Source organism: Salarias fasciatus, chromosome 2 (assembly GCF_902148845.1).
Source record: "Salarias fasciatus chromosome 2, fSalaFa1.1, whole genome shotgun sequence".
NCBI lineage: Eukaryota > Metazoa > Chordata > Actinopteri > Blenniiformes > Blenniidae > Salarias > Salarias fasciatus.
In genome coordinates, this window is record NC_043746.1 from 22,669,601 (window position 1) to 22,687,103 (window position 17,503).

At 44.5% G+C, this 17,503-nt stretch overlaps 1 protein-coding gene across 1 annotated transcript in view; it reads right to left on the reverse strand.

Moving 5' to 3' along the window:
* The window catches only part of slit3 (slit homolog 3 (Drosophila)), a 288,135-nt gene that overhangs the window by 246,230 nt on the left and 24,402 nt on the right, over positions 1-17,503 (reverse strand). The window contains exons 3-4 of the mRNA XM_030116436.1: positions 14,619-14,690; positions 9,106-9,177 (exon numbers count right to left, since the gene is read on the reverse strand). Of these exons, the coding sequence (XP_029972296.1) occupies positions 9,106-9,177; positions 14,619-14,690 (144 nt within the window). The remainder of the gene's footprint in view (positions 1-9,105; positions 9,178-14,618; positions 14,691-17,503) is intronic.

A 17,503-nucleotide genomic window follows, 5' to 3' on the forward strand; every position in this document is an offset into this window, starting at 1 on the left:
TACTAGAACCCACCCTGTCAACACTTGCTCACATAAACACACACACTCAGACACACACACACTCAGACACACACACAGGCAGGCCAGACGCCAGTTACCAGGTTTTTAAAGCATCCTTTAGGAAAAATAAAGCATCTCACATCGGAGCCAGGTCGTTAGTCCAGTCTATAAGACGTGGGGTAAAAAAAAATAGAGTAACAATAAACAAAAGCTTCTATTATCCTCCAGCTTTAGAGAATCCAACGTCTTATTTCAGCAGCAAGTTTCTCGAATCTCTTCAGACTCACTCGATTGTACCTCTTCCTCTGCCTCCTGCTTCCTACCGAGCAACTTCTCCTCTGATTCTCCATCACAGCTCAACATTTATCTCCTCTTCCTCCTCCTCCTCCTCAGCCTTCCCGTGAGTCTGTTTTCAATTAAAGTTCTCATGTAAACCTAAATTGTGATTAAACAAACACTCTGCGAGTGCATTTGGCCTTGTATCAAGTTTGTCTCGTCTTGAGTATATGTATGTACACACACGCACACACACACACACACACACACACGCAGAGCCAGAGAAGTAAATATAAGTAGACATGTACAAACAAATGCAAGTCACATACAAACACACATGCAAATATTCAGACTCGCGGATGAACAAACTACTAAACTATGGAGACACTTTCATCAAGGAAACACTGTTCACACAGGAACGGCAAACACACTCCAGTCAATCAAGACACGTAACCTCAATTCCAATCAAGTCCATGTGGAAAAACTCACATTAACATAGAGTGCATGCCAGCGCACATCCTCACCCACCCTGAGACTCATTTGTGAGGTGAAATCACTCCCACATGCAGACTCTGTGCTATTTCGGTGCAAACATATAAAAAATCTTTACCATGTATTAAAAAAAAAAAAAAAAAAAAAAAAATCAACAAGCACTCAACCTCCCACCGCCGTTCACAGCCCTGCAGCGAGTTGGCTACTCCGGCGCTGCTGAAGCAGGCAGCTGAAAGGGAAAGGTGTTGACGCTGCTGTGAACTTTAAGACCGCCCGGTCGGTGGATTCCGCGCCCATAACAAACACTTAAGACTTTTTATTCTCACACACACGTGGGAATACGCACACAGGCCTACACACCTTTACACTTCTGGCCTCTTGAGAACCTTGGCTGTGACGTAAACCAGCGACTTCCAGACGTAACGGTTATACTTGATTTATTAAGGAGGGGTGTGTTGGGCTCAATAGCCATGCAGGCACTGAGACTGTAGGGTTGATATCAATTACAAGCGAAAACACAAACGCGGTTAGGTCGCTGTAATAGGGTCAGTAGAGAAAATATATGAGGGAGATAAAAAGATTGATTTCATTCAGAAGTCAGATTTCCATGTTACTTGAGACGACATGTTGCACACAAGTTTCTCCCAATACTGTGCGAACACCTCCCTTGTCTACCATTATCTGATCAGACACATCCAGCGAACCACATTGATACTGCTGAAGCTGTAAAATGCTCAACAGAAGCAAAGCCCATTTACCAATTAGCACCGAGTAGCCAGAGTGGCTTCTGATGGATGATGGAGCTCACATGTTGAGGAATCAGGTCACTTGAAGAGTCCTCACAGCACTTAGTGCACAACATGGCCGGGTTTCTGGAACCCTGAAGAAAGAATGTTACTGGTGTGACCAAATCTCTTAAATTAGTTCGATATCATGCACTCTCTTGCCCTCTGTGTTTTTTTCTCTCTTTGTTGGTTTTCAATATCTTTGCAATGTGTACTTTTCTAAATATGTCTTGGAACCAAATCACACTGTCGCCTCGGCTGTGGGAGACACACACACCCACCAGCGACTCGGAGCAGGCTTATTTTCGAGGAGTTCTGGTCAAGTTCTTTCTGTCACAGTTTTTTTTTTATTTCCTGTCCTGAATACCAGGCAGTTTTTCTGGTCATTGCTGCCAATTCTCCATATTTGACCCATCCTGTTACCAACGGGAATCAAACCAACAAACATCAGATCCCCAGTCTACAGTCCACCACTACTCACGAAACTGCCATGCAGGGCGCTCAGTTCAGTGTCTTGCTCAAGGACACTTCAACAAGTTGACTTCTGATTGACCAGAATACCCACCGAGCCACGGCCGCTCCAGTTATCTTACGCAGCGTCGAACGTGGCGCGCTCAAACTTCATGGGACGTGGTTGCCGTGCCAACTGCTTGAGCTCCATTATGCGTAACGTCCTCTTCGACATATGGAGAAGGCAGCGTGGGGGATCGAACCGCCAGCCCCGCGACTGCTGAACGACCCACTCTAGCAACCGAACCGCAGGCGCCTGCTAATGACTTAGTTTCCTGTGATTTACAAACACACCGAGCCAAACTGATATATTGATAAACACGTTAGGAATGCGCGTGCACGGGAGCGGGGCGGAACGAGTCTTGCGGTGCGGCTGCATGCCACAGTTTCCACATCTGACTCATGTTTAATTATTAGGAAGTTCTGTCGGGGGGCGTGCGGTTTTTGTGTGAACTCCACTGTATGGAGGCCGACGTAGCGTCTGCGGCGTTGAAGTGGCGGGAGAGGTGGCGTGAGAGCGGGAGACATATTTGTGTGCGCTCCCGTGTGTGTGTGTGTTAGCAAGCAACCGGTGACGTGAAAGCCAAACAAAAGCCCCGGAGCCTAGTGACAAGAAAACAATCTCACAGCGGCCGACAGCGATATAAACAGCCGGGCCGTTTATTCTGAAGAAAAAATGAAATAAGTGAAAAAAAAAAAAAAAAAAAAAAGATAATGATGAAAAACATCCAAGGCGCGTGAGTTCAGGCAGTTTATGTTCAGCCCTCGCCCTTTCAGGCCAGTGGCGTCTGCCGCAGCCAGTCGCTGGACGCGCAGCGTTCCTGTAACACTAACCATAACATTCCTGCAGGTAAACTACGGCAGTCGCCTCTAAATGGACAATTAGCCAAGATTAAAGGCAGCCTCCTCGTCTTTCTCCATTAACTTAATTAGGAGGAAAAGACATCTCAAATGACCCCCAGCTCCCCTCGGCCTTCCCTCCCACACTCCTCTCTTTCTCTCTCGAGCTCCTTTTCCCTCCGGATCAACCAAGTCGTATTTTAAAAATGAATGCAATACAAATGGACTGAAGTTACATAACTTCCAGATCAAACCCATCAGTGTAGCAATCCCAACTGTTGTTGGGCATTAGGGCCCTAACCCACGGCCCTAACTGCCGTGGGTTAGGGCCGCGCGCTCACATCTGGGAGCTCCACTGAAGCATTTGGAGGTTAAGTGCCTTGCACAAGGGTAACCTAATGGCGCTGAAGAGCATATCTCATTACCGCGCAGCCATCAGTGTAGGGATTTGAACTGGCAACCTTCCAGGCGGTGATTTGTTGACCATTAGAGTCGTGCTGGAGATTTTCCTTACTTTCACTCCTGATTCATGCAGCTTCTCTTCACAGGAGTCGTGTCTTCGCCCCGGCCTTCAGTTAAACTCCTTTCTACGCTCTTTTTAATGAAAGCACGTTATCCGGGCGGCAGCGCGGCGGGCGAACATGTCGGGATTAAACATCTCTCCGAAGGACACTGTGATTGCATGAAATCCTTCACCAGCCTCCCTCCAGACACAAACTCACTTTCTCTCTTTCTGCTAAGCCTCCAAAAAAGCCTTTTAGTCTGAGACTGCGGCCGCTGGCGTCCTGCTGGGACGCAGTTTTATGGGGTGCAGTGGCAACGTCAGCGGAGCGGAGCAGGGCAGGAAAACAGCCCAACATTGAAAACGACACACGCTTTCAGACACTCACGTCACTAAGACTTGTTATCTGATGGAAATCAGACCGATGAGGCTGCTGTGCAGACATTTCCATACGAACATGGAAAAAAAAACAAGTGTATTGTTGAAAATGTTCAGTGTACCGTTGTCATAAGGCTGTAGCTGAAAACACTTCATGCAAATTCAGGAAAACAAATCACTTTCCCCCCATTAAACTGCACAAACTTTTGTTTTATTTGCCTGATTTCACTGGAACAAAGGTTGAATTGTACCTATTTGTCTTTGTTCACAATAGTAACTGTATCCAAGCTGTTACTCTGTACTTAAAGTACACAAAGACAAATTTCACACTATTTCACAGAGGGTGTGAATTGCTGTGGGCAAAAGGAATGATGTCCTGCAATGAAATCTATATGTCCCTTTTACTGCTGTTATTTTAAAGCAAGACAGGCAGAATGTATGACTGCCTCATTACACAAAAAGTTACTTAACCAAGAGAAAGAAGAAGCATAAAATAAACGTCTTTTAGATTTTAACAAACCCTGAAGCGGCAAAAGTGAAACTGAAACCCAATTACTGGAAACTCCCACCCAGCACAACTCCAGCTGAGCAGCAAGTTTAGCCCCGAACGCTGGACTTCATGTATTATAACAAGAAAACTCACTGCTGACAGCTGTAGTCAGATCTGTAGTGAATAAAGGAGATTTTTTTTAAACTGAAATCTGTCAGCATGTGAAAGCCCACAACAGTTGGGATTGCTACACTGATGGGTTTGATCTGGAAGTTATGTAACTTCAGTCCATTTGTATTGCATTCATTTTTAAAATGTGTCTTTTATGAAAGTCAACATCCATTCTTTATATTGAACCACTCAAGATTTGCCCTGATTTATTTCTTGAAGCTTATAAACAGGGTGTGCTGGGGAAACGTTTACAGCTCCCACCCACACCTCCACCTCCACCCCCGCAGGTTTTGACACAAATGGCATCATGGCTGAAAACAGTCAAAGACCAGGGTCTACATTATGTAATGCTCACTGCTTGAGGCCCCGACTGGAGCATTACTGGTGAAGGAAAAGGGGGAAGTATCTCTTTAGCCTGACATTACTCTCATTTTTCATTTTCCCCGTGGCCCCATCACGCGGACCAATCAACTGCAATCCGAGCTGCTTTAAGATGAAGAACGACGCTGCTGGACGGACCGATTCCAACGCACGGAGCGCAACCTACACACCAGGCCACGCAGGGACCACCCCACAGAGGAGAGTCTGGGTCAGTGTTATTAGACAGGAGACTGAGAGCCATCAAGTCAGTGAGTAAAGTAAAGTAACCCCCCCCCCCCCCTCCCGATGCAGCGTAATCTGCACTGAGGCACGAAAACCCCTCCAACCATTGGCTGGTATTTTTCCATTCAAGCATCACAGCCATTTTGCATTTCAAACCAGAATTTCATTGCACTCCTAGTAAATGTATTTCATTCGAAGCTCGAGCTCACGGTATGCACTAGTGTGTGTGTGTGTGTGTGTGTGTGTGTGTGTGTGTGTGTGTGTGTGTGCTGTGATACCACAGTCTCTGCAAACTGTGGGGGGAAACGACCACAGACTGCACACACTGAAACCCACAGACTCCAGTCAACAATCCATCTATCTCACCATCTCTATTTTTGTTTTCTCCCCCCGCCCCCCCACCCCCCGCCGCCGCCCCCGCCACCCGGCCGAGCACCTAAAGGGGTCGCAGACTCCAATTCCTCCATCCATCTCCCGGCAACCTTCATCCTCCACTAGCATCCCTGCATCCATCCATCTCCCCCCCGTGACATGACCTCCCCGATAACTGTACTCCATCTGTCTCCGTGAGGCCTTCGCGAGCAGCACTTAGTGCTAAAAATGGACATTTTCCAGTAAGAAACAACCTCTAGTATTGATTCATACACCTTCTTTATCCCCACAGGAACAAAGACTGTTATCTGGTCTGATACGTCCTGTCTGTAACACCCCCGCCCCCCCTGCACTCTTCTCAAAAGCAAAACCTCCAAACCGTGCCTATTTTCCCTTAATGCCGGTCCAGCTACTTCCCTCTCCTCCTTCCTCCAAACCTCAGACCGCAGGGCTTTAATAGGAGGGTTAAGAGGTAATTCCTATCACACTGCCATCATTTAATATCTAACCGAGGCTGACAGGGAGGAAGGTTACGAACCCAAACCAGAAAGCCACCAGCAGCCCTCCCCGTCTCCTCCTCCTCACTCTCCTGCTGTTATTCCCTCTTTAAGCCTCCCTCCCTCTGACTTCTTTCTCCTGCTACCCCATTATTCTACCTCCTTTCCACCCCCCATCACTTTCTGCCTTGTACTCTTTTCTATAGACCTTGCTATTTATATTACCGCCGCATCCTTAATTCGAAGAAAACACAACTTGGATGGGTGAAAAGCAGTGAAAAAAACACGCGCACACACACACACACACACAAGAAACGTGGAAAACTCCAGACACTGTAATTTAGACTGTGCTGATGGCAAAGTGAGGATATAAAGAACTGGAGATTTATACTGTTAAGTTTGGAACACTTTCATCCTTTCCACTCTCCTGAGTTGTCTGAAAGGTCTGCAGGGATCCATATTCAGCCGGCGATAAATAAGAGCTATCAGGAACAATTAGAGGTTTTATAGAACAGCAAGCCAGGAGGTGCAGAGAATAAGGCTGTCACTCACCAGCAGCAGGAGGAAGGGCTGGAAAATGAGGAGTAACACGGTGGGAACATTACTAAACACACGCACGTGATGGAATATTTGTGTTTGCATTCGTGCCTGTGAGAGTGTGTGTGTGTGTGTGTGTGTGTGTGTAATGGGTTTTCGACTGGAAGCCACGGCTGACGTAAATGACAATTTGCTTTCAGCCGTAACAGTATTCTCTGCTGTCTTCAGCAATGCATCACACGTCGCCGCAGACCGGCCGAACACACGGTCGGCCCGTCCAGATTTTTAAATAGAGGTTTCACAGCGTTGCACCCCGCCGAGGAGATTTCATCTTTCCGCGGCTGTTTTCTGCTAACGCGGTGTATCGCATTGGGAACGTGCTGCAGAAAATACTAATCAGTTCACTGTCATCAATACGGAGAGCCACAATCATCAGAATGGCTGTTTTTGTTCGATTCTGAGCTGCTTTGTATCAAAAACAAAAGCTGTGATGGCAGTGTGGAGAGAGAGAAGATTGCTCCATTTATCTTCTTAAATGCCCCATAAGCCGAAAGGCTCTAACAGATCGCTCAATTTGAGGATTTCTTAACAGTTTATTAGGACTTCAAGTGAACGTTTAAGCATGGAAGTGGTTGTTGTAACAGTAGAGGATTGTGGGGTGTTGGCTGGAGACGGAGGGAATCCAGTGAATGCAGAGATGAAGTACGACGTCGCTCTCCAGCTAAACATGTCTGTAGCATTTGTCATACTGTTGTTTCTTATAAGCTGGTAGCTGCAGTGTAGTGAGGCGACGCGAGTGAAATTTCTGGCACAGTCGGAAGATGATCTCCGGCTGCGGTCGGTGATCTGTGGTCAAAACTTCCACCACCCCCCACTGCACCACGTGAAGCCACAGATTTAAAGCCATCACGTGAAATCTGACTAATCTTCGCTTATCTTTCATCTGAGGTGGCAGAAATCAGCATAAAACTGCTGCACAGAGGGGAATAACTGCCTGATGTGAGCCGGTAGAAGCAGCTCCATTGTCATGTAGTAACAGTGGATCAATGACTCGGGACACAGGAGGATTTCATGCTTCAGTTTGGCATGAAAAGTGTAGTGTTTTTGGAGAGATCTATTATTTATCAGTGATAAAACCTTCGGGGCATTGGAGGAAGCATTCTGGGGACAGAGTCGGTGATGCACTGTGTATTTCATGGTTAATTCAGGTCTTGCAGGAGTGAGTAAATGTTCTCAAAGAGAAATCTGCTTTTACCCATCAACCCTTCATACATTTGATATCGTATTTGCTTTAGCTATGTAAACATAAGTTTTATTATAAGTTTATTATAAAGATATAATAAAGATTTTTGAGTACACAGAGCCAATACGATAATTAATTTAGAATGTCATTTGGATACAACCCGCCTTTCATTGCTCATATTAACATATATAAACATCTACACTCACTGTAAGCTTTTCAGGTTGAGCTCAGGTTTTATAGGTGAATAATAATGATGGAAAAAATATGTCGACATGTCAGGAACATTTCGTAACACCGTCGGGTCAAATTCGTCTGGTTAAGGTTCACAGAGTTAAATCAACTCTCCAATACTTCCTCTGTGAGGTATTTGTTTAATTTTTGTCAGGCTCTGTGCCCAGCAAAACCTTTAAATATGAGAAGAAAATAAAAAAAATCAAACACTGACAACGGCACAGAAACTTCCAAATCATTTTGATTCATGGAAATATCACCAAAAAAAAAGAGAGAAGTGAGAAATGTGATGTCCCAGTGCAAATATCCTCTGTCACAGCACCTGGACACAACACACACACACACACACACACACACACAGATCTATGCAAATGTAGAGAAACTGATATGAGGCTACAATATGTTGGACACAGACATAAATACACATGTAAGCCAAAGAATACAGTCAGTAGCCTTTTTAGACACACAATTAAAAGTGAGGGCCCGCGCGCGCGCGCACACACACACACACACACACACACACACTCACATATATGCACACACACTCCAGCTTGGCCTGTCGGCAGGCCAGTATAAACAGCCCCAGAGTTCAGAGGGTGTTTCGGCCTGACAGACACTCTCCGAGGACACAACAAATCGAGACGCTGACAACCTGAGAGGAAAGAGCGAGCGCCGACGGGAGAGCAGAGGGAAGGAGCAGGAGACGGGGCGGATGCTCTGAAGGGACCGGAGCAGAGGGAGGAAAGTCTGGGAATGTGAGATGAAAAAGAAAGGGAAGGAGGTTCAAGTGGGAGGCGTCACAGCATCAGGTTGACCTGCTCCTACACCCCGAGCACTCTGGGAAATCTCCATATTCAAGGAATAAAAATTCCACACAGGTCCAAGCAAAACATTTGGTCCAGGCACACTTTCACCTCTTAAAATCATGTGCACACACACACATACACACACACACACACATCTGCCACTCGAGATCTTTTTCACCTCGCAACGGGAGCACAGAGCAGCACTGTGTCACCTGGTGCAGCGCTTGAACCCTCAACCTGGATAAAGAGCCCTGACATCGCGCCGTGGCCGTGTTTTCAAACGGATAAGGTAACACATCAAAAGCAGGCGGGAAAGCGGACGGTCGTGGGGCGGCGGAGAGAGAGGCGGAGAGAAACCAAAGCCGTACTCACAGCCGTCCGAGTTTGGGGTTGGACTGGAAGAGAAGCTCCGGGAGGAACTGGAGTTTGTTCCTGTTCAGGCGCCTGTGCGGAGAAAGAAGATTTAAGGGTTGAAAGTACACGGTGATAAATCATTCAGATTCTGGCATCTGTGTTGACTGAACAAGTCGCCACACAGCCAAAGGTCCGGAGGTTCAAGCTCATGGGAAAAGCCTGTCTGGCCTCCAGGTTATCACACCGCGTTTAGTGGATGTGTGTCAGTTGCAGGTTATCAGTCAGGACGCTCTCCGAGGCCGGCGGCCTCCATTAATCACCATCATTCCCACAAATGTTTTTCAGTCAGGAGAAGAAACGAGGCCTCGCTACTGGAGTCGTCTAACCCCCCCGCAGATCGGGACCGGGGGTCTTTATTGTTACATATGTTGGTGTTTTTTGTGATATTTAATCTCAGACCCTGATTATGTAATGCAAAAGTTTTCACAGATGATGAAGTGGGATTGTATTTCCGAGTGACTCTCATCTGTAAAGTTTTACGCACTGAAATAAAGTGAAACTGCAACACCGCTTCATCCACCTGCATGTTTATCGAGCACACGCACAGATATGAACAGAGGGAACAGCGGGACGCGGCTGGCTTCAATTAATGATCAGAGGGGTAAGAAAAACAACTTTTAATGGCGGCCATCTGGACGCATGGTTCTTGTGTAGAGAATCTATCTGCGCTCCAGTTCCACCATCAGCAGGTGGGGATGTTTACATCCTGGTGTGATTTCGAAACCTTCATTTAACCCTTTGAAACGTCGTGATGCATGGTTCATAAACTACTGTTGGACGGTTTTCGCTGTTTTTTGAGCGGGAGCTTGAAAAAAAATGACCCAGAAGATGGAGAATCGTCATCCAGCAGTAAAAACACAACCTGTACGTTGGGGGGGGAAAAAAACAAGACGAGATGAACGAGAGCGAGGGTGAAAGATGCGCCCCTGCATCGAGGGGAAGGTGCGGCTGTCTGCGGCGGAGACGGATGAGGGCGACGCCAGCGCCGGGGAGTGAAAGTGTTATCGGGCTACCAAAGCACTGGGCTGAGGAATGAGGCGTGGAAGGGAGAGAGAGGAGAGGAGGAGGAGGGCGGAGGGTCGCGGGGTCAGAGAAGACACAGACACCAACCTCCTAACCTCTGCGATCATGATAATAAGACCCTGACGTCCTCTCCGGTGAGAACCGATGGAAACAACAAATGTTGTCCAGAAAGAGACGCCCACCATTTGATACAGCTGACCCCTGCGCACAGAAAATAACTGTGAAAGCAAAGCAAACGATCAGCTAACGTTACAGCTCTGAGTCATTTTAGGACATTTGCTCACAACACAATTATGGTTTTTAATAGAGGAATCCTTTGTGTATTTTTCAAGCTGTCATTCTCGGGGAAATCTTTGAAATGGCACCAGACCGCAAGTGCAGGAATACTGTATTCTAGAAATTTGGAAAGCCATCGATATTAGTCAGACTCACAATAAAGTCCAGATGAAATGGCTTGGACGCTGAAGGTTTTTTTTGGTGAAGTACAGAATCTCAACTTGACAAATATCCACTTTTTTTTTTTCTTTTTTTTTTAACATATTCATCAGTTATTTTCTGACTTTTCTTTGACCACAGCTTTGGCTCAATATTTCATCCCCTGACATAAATGGATGTCTTCGCCGGAGGAGAAGACGACATAAGCTCCATGTTTTTCACATTGTGACTTCATAAATCACACAGACTCAGCACCGGGACCCTTCACCTCCGACCCTTCACCCTGACAGGAACATCAGAGACTCAAAAACCATTTCGCTATCAGTAAACTAATGCAGTCATTTATGTTGTGACAAAGCCCTCCTACGATTCTCTCCTCGACATTTCCAAGCTTCGGAAACCGACCGGACTTTATCTCCGCCCTGTTGTTTGGACTGGTTCCATCAAGCGGCTTCAGTTTGTTCTCGAGATACCGCAGCGCCGCGCAGAAAGCGTCCCTCCAAATGACAGGAATAAATGAGATGCCGACTCCTGTGTGAGTTTTGACACAGAACTGCTTCGCCCCCTAACCCGTTTCCCCTCTCACCCCTGACCTGTGACCCTTCCTGACACAGTGCATTAAGCAGCTCCGACATTAAAGCGGCCCATCAGCTCGCGCCTTCGCTATCAGATGTGTGATCTCCACTCTGGAGACAAGATACACATGTTGCTGTCACTCAGCTTCATCCAGCGAAGATACACTGCAGGGAGGCGAATCTCTCCTCCTTTCATGTCTCATCAGCTCTGCTGCTGAACGTATCTGCAGCGTCTTTAAGTTTCTTACAAACTCAGCTAAACTATGGAAGAACGTCGACCATAAGTGTTTCTCTGGATCATTAACTCTCTGAAATCTGCAAGATTTTTACAGTGCATCTCAAATTTAGATTGAATACTTCTAAAAACATTAGATTTAATTAAAAATTGTTGGCGTCAAATGGATGAAAAACTTCACAAAACAATGCAATAGGTTTTAGTATTTGGTTATTCACACGGTTAGTGTTGGACTTGCATTAGGAGCTTTATCAGAGGGTGTTACATTACTATATCGACATCAACTGCATGAATTTAAAATATCTTAAAATAAGAAATGCTCAACCTAATCCTTGAAAGCAATATCTATTTACAAGTGTTTCTTTTTTCTTTTTAATCTAATGAAGAGCACCGGTATGGAAGACAAAAGCTGTATCACTTCATATGAGCCGACAGAGATTGAACTGACTAATTCATAATACTCACATCTCTGTATTTTAATTGTCTTTTTGTGTAGCAGTGGGACTGATGAATAACTAACTTCATTTGTACTTAAAGACAATTCAATCTATGAGAACTACTTCACTTTAACAATCACTACCAAGTAGACACAATGAAAAAAAAGTGATTTAAATGTATATATGTCAACACAATACAAATGAAAACACACTTAAAAACAGTTCAACAATGAGTAAACACTTTAAATAGTTTTAGCTAGGAGTCTTTTTAAAGTGTATCTGTATCATTGGTATATTTTTGGAAATGTGACAGTTTTTGTGCCTCATGATGCGAAGCGGTTTGCTCCTCATCGCTCCAACACACAGTCATAAACACACAGGTGTGTGTGTGGGAAGTGTTCCGTTGTACACTGACACCTTCAGTCTGTTGACTGGAGCCTTGGTGTGAGCGTACACGCACACACACACAGACACACACACTGCGTATCTATGAGAGATTCCGAGGTGGTGTGTGAAGCGGACGGAATTGGGTATTAACCAGGTACACACTCAGTGACTCTGCTTCAAAGCAGCGGCTCTCAAACCATTTCTTTCTTGCTGATGGTCTCCAGATTGCATATTAGAGCAGGGGTGGACCCTTTGTCTGAGCTCTATTCACATTACACTTGAAGCTACAAGTAGAAAACTAAACATTAAAAGCAATGGACAGTTTTCCAAGTTTGTTAAAAATTCTATTTAAAAAAGTAAGTTACTGGTTTCATTGACATTCACAAAATCTAATGCTGAGAACCTCACACCAGGAAAAAACAGTGAGTCCAACCTGAAGTTTGGAAAGACTGCATTAGACAATAGACAGGAAGTAGAATTCAAAGATTCTGCTTCAATCAAATACAATCTGTGTGTGTAAAGGTGAACTTATTCAGTTACTGAGTGCTAGATATCACTGTCTGAGCCACGGTGTGCAAAACAGCAAGTAAACCCATTCTGTTTCTTTGATTGAAATATGAACAGCACATGACTTAAAAAAAAAAAATAAAAAAAATAAATAAAACATCTAAAGGAACAAACACAAGCCATGACAGGGATTGAAACCATCAACTCCTTGCAGCAGATCTTCATTGCTGTGCGCGGCTGAGAAATTCCTCATGCTGTTTTGACTCCTTCATACATTTTAAGAGCTGTTGCTGAGTTCTCAGCTGGTAAAAATACCACCACAATAAGGGCCAATCCCAATTCTACCCCTTACCCCTACCCCTTACCCCTACCCCTATGATATGCGCGTTCACGAGGCTTAAGGGCTATCCCAATTCTCCTTTTTGAATAGGGGTAGGGGTAAGGGGAAGGGCTATTTCACCCCTTTCAGCGAAGTCTGCATCGATGCTCCCTATTCTCTATAGGGGTAGGCGGAGTTTCACATTGGCCAGAAAAAAACAACATGGCGCCCACCACGGAGTCGCACAAATGTAAGATTGCTTTCTGTATACTATTTAAAAAGCTATAAAAAGTGTATTTGCTTCACTGAATTTATAGATAAACTAGCGTGACAGTGTCCCAGTCATGGATTAACGTTTTAGCGCTGCGCAGCACCGTTTCCAATCGTGAATTTGTAACTTATGAAGAGCACTAATCACTGAATTAACATCATCCTTTATCATGTTTTTAACGTAATATGTTAGACACAGGGACCCCCGATGAAACCCGACTGCTGATTCAGTTTAGAGCCGGGTTCCTCAATTAGCGGACCGCGGTCCACGACCGGACCGCGGCACACCTCGCTGCTGCCCCAGGGCAAATGTATGGAAAAAAAAAAAAGAAAAAAAAATCTTTCTTTAAACGCTCCATGTTCCGTGTGAGCACCGTTCTGCACCGCGCCGCTCTGTGCGTGTCCAGCGCACTCCGTCACGCCGCACTGCTCGGCAGTCCTCGCTATCGCCCCCCCCCCACCCCCCCCCCCCCCCCCCCCCCCTCCTCCCACAGGGCGCTGAAGTCCGGACCCATGCTTGTATAAAAAAAGCAAATGTGGACCTTCAAGATTTGTATTTGAGGACCCCTGGTTTAGAGGTTAAAAAGGAAGAAAAGTTTTTGAAATCAAAATACAGCGCCAAAACACATTGGGAGTAAATTATATTATTCGTCTAAGCTATAATATGTCAGTAATAAAACGTGTTTATATAAATATATCTGTATTACTTTAGGAAATTCATAAAAGAAAATGGCTTGGAAGGGGAAGTTACAGCCCAGCAAGCTTCAAAAAAGTGGGAGAACCTCAAAAAGAAATATAAGGTAAATAATAATACCATTTTTGAAAAAATAAAAGTAATTTCTAATGTAATTTCTATCATTTCTAATATCCATAATTTTTTGTTGTTATAGGAGTGCGGCGGGGCTTAAAGGGCCAAGGGGTATCCCAATTCATAGTGCTGCAAAGATAGCCCTAGCCCTCAGCCCTATTCTAAAAGGGGTAGGAGAGTGATAGGGGTAGGGCTAAGGGCTAAGGGGTAGGGGTAAGGGGTAGAATTGGGATTGGCCCTAAGCCCACAAGTGCTTGTAAGTCCAGCACAATGCGTTATTGTGGAAGTGAGGGACGTTCTGCAGCAGAACCTCTGTCATCCCGGCATCCCGCGTGTTTTCCCCTGACATGCTTTACTATAATATTAAAAACGCCGATGCTCCCAAACTAAAATTCAATCATGTTTTCTCCTTGGTCGTTTCTGATAGAGAAATTGCGGCGTGGGGTGTAATCACACATGAAGGAGGAAAACTTACAGTCTTTCCAGCAGTCTCAGGTCCTGAAAGGCTCCTCTCTCAATAACACTGATCTGGTTGTCCTCCAGATGGCTGCAGGGACACGGAGGGAGAAAGAAAACAATTCCAGTTAGTCACATTAATATCAAAATTAGACATATACACAGTACATATTATCTATTTTTCAGTGAGGCAATTATGTCGAAAGAGTGAGTGAGAATATCATATTTATATCAAAATCTCAAACTGTGGAACAATCAATGAGTTTGAAGCATTTTTCTTGGGCAGAAAAAGTTTCTCAATACTGTTTTTATCATCGTATCAATTATTGTTTGCCTTGTCTCCTTTATGTTGGCATTGTCTCATGTCATGAATAAACCTGTGTTCCTTTAAAGGACTAAAATTTACTTTATTGAAGTAGTTTGAGGCCTTCATGCATCCCACTAAAGTTTTCTGACCAGTTTAAAGAAGATAAACACTTGAAGGCTGCCAGCGATCAGTAGGCTAAACATCTGTTAAACTATCAGGTATTTTGTCCATGGCGGCTGTCACACAGGGTTAGTTCATTCATTCAAGTCAAAAATGAAGGTAATATGTTGGCTTTGTTATAAAAAGAAAAACTGACGTCTGCAATCAACTCAACACTCTGGAGATTTGACATGAACGATGGTCTTTCTTCGGCCATGTTGACGACTTTTACCCAGAGACGCCGGGATCCCGTCTGGTCGGACAAGATTCATTCTTATCACTTCACAAGATCTGCTTCCACTCAGCGCTGTTGAAAGTGAAGCTTTCTGGAAATTAATGGAATATCTGAATCCAATTTGATACCAATCTACTTTTTTTGTTTGTTTTTTTTTTTTTTGTTTTGTGGACAGAAATTAGATGGCAGGAATATCAACGTTTTAAACAAGTAATCAGTGCAGCAAACACACAGATGTAGGTCTGATAACTCCTGACACAAAATCAAACATCTTTTTCCTCGTTCATTTTTCCCTGGCTGCAGTCTCCGTTCTTATTTACTCAAGTGTTGCTTCCAGCGTAACACACATTTCCCGTCTCTCCCTTCCAGCTCTGTGTGTTTGTCATGTTCCTGAGGAAAACTCAAAATTTCCAGATGGGACAGAGAGAACATCTCCGCTGATCGGTGTTTATATTTCCTGTCTCGGGACGTTAGGAGTGACATCTGCTGAGAGGCAGGAGACAAGTCGAGGGAAGAGAGCGAAGGAAACAAGTGGCTCGAAAACAAGAGGATGAAAACGGGGGAGGAGGTGGAGGAGAGGGAACAAAGATGGAGAGACAGTGAGTGACAAGATGGATTGAGTGAGAGATATAAAAGAAAGACAAAGTTAAGAGTTTCTTTTAAAAGAAAACATTAAAAACATAACCTGACCTGGCTTTTGGACTTCAAATCGTTTTGGCATGATGTTCTGCTAAAGATCTTGACAAAGAAAATATTGAGACACAGCTGCATTACAGCTATGAAATCATACTGTCATAGTGGTTTATCAGAAAAATAGACAAAAAAAAAACACCCCAAGTCACACACATCTGCTCGACTCATGCTGAAAATTATTGAAGAATGTACAGATACATACAGTTTAAGTCTGCTATGATAATATCACAAAGAAGAAGGAACAAGGAGAACAAATCAGCCGAAGAGGCAAGAGAAGAACAAGAATACTACACAAAAATGAAAAGACGACAAAGACATATTAGATAAATTACACAAAAAAGAACAAATCTGGGAGTGAATGGGTGTTGAAGGCCAAAATAAATTAAAAACACATTGCATCAGTTATTATTTTGTGTCTGTGGGCTGAATCTTCAATGTCATCTTGAACTGTGCCAAAGAAATGTTTTTAGAGGATTTTCACATCCAATCATTTTCCTCATCACTTGCTTCACTCCAGAGTGTCATGACAAATAATTAAAACATTCGTTTTATAAACCCAACAACATATATCCATGATAATGTGAATGCAGCTTTGCGTGTGTCTTCTCTGGGGCAGAAACGTGAACGTGATTGGCTCCTGTGTTTGCCAATCAAATCCAAAACCATTTCACTGTGAAGACAATTAATATAACAAGAATTTTTATAAGCGTTAGCTAAGTCATATGCTTTATTACTTCCATCATTTTCCGTAAAGGAAAGCACATTGCGTATTCTTCCTAAACAGGACATAAATCTAAACGGCTATCAAAGTTTATTTGTCCAAATGAGGGATCCGCCACACGCTGATTTACTGAATGGAGGTTGAAAAGACCGGGGTTGCTCGGCCAAACACGTGCGGGGGAGTCGGCGCTGGCACCCTGCTCCAACCAGCGATTGTTTTTATATTAGTCTGTATCAGGCATTAGTCATCCACAAAAAGACTGACAAAAGAGAGCAAGTGTGTGTTAGATTAACGTGCACAGGGACCGGTGTGTGTAATAATGATTTCCTTCAACCACACTATTGAGTGACGTCAGACGCCACCTTATAGATAACTGCGAGACTTGGCGAGGGAGGTAAATCAGGAAATACCTCAGGGGATATTAACTGATTGTTTACACAGAGCGGGTGAAATCGCATTAACTTTCTCCTGCCAAGTCTTCAATATCAAACACAAGTTTTCACCTACATCTAAATTTGTTTGGAATTACTCAATTTCGCCACAGTCTGGAAGAAATCACGCAACGCGAGTCTTGCCAAAGATACTAGGCTGCGTTGCACATGCAGAGCGTGCACGAGGACGCGGGCTGAGCCTGACCGTGCAGATTAAAGAACACGGGGCCGACGCCGGTTTGGAAGAGCACAAAATGGTGTTAAAGGTTTAAAAAGACGAGGGCAGCCAGAGTGATGAAGGTATGAGATCAGATTTTGGGATTCGGTCTGATTCACGAGTCTCTGAGTGGAGATTTTC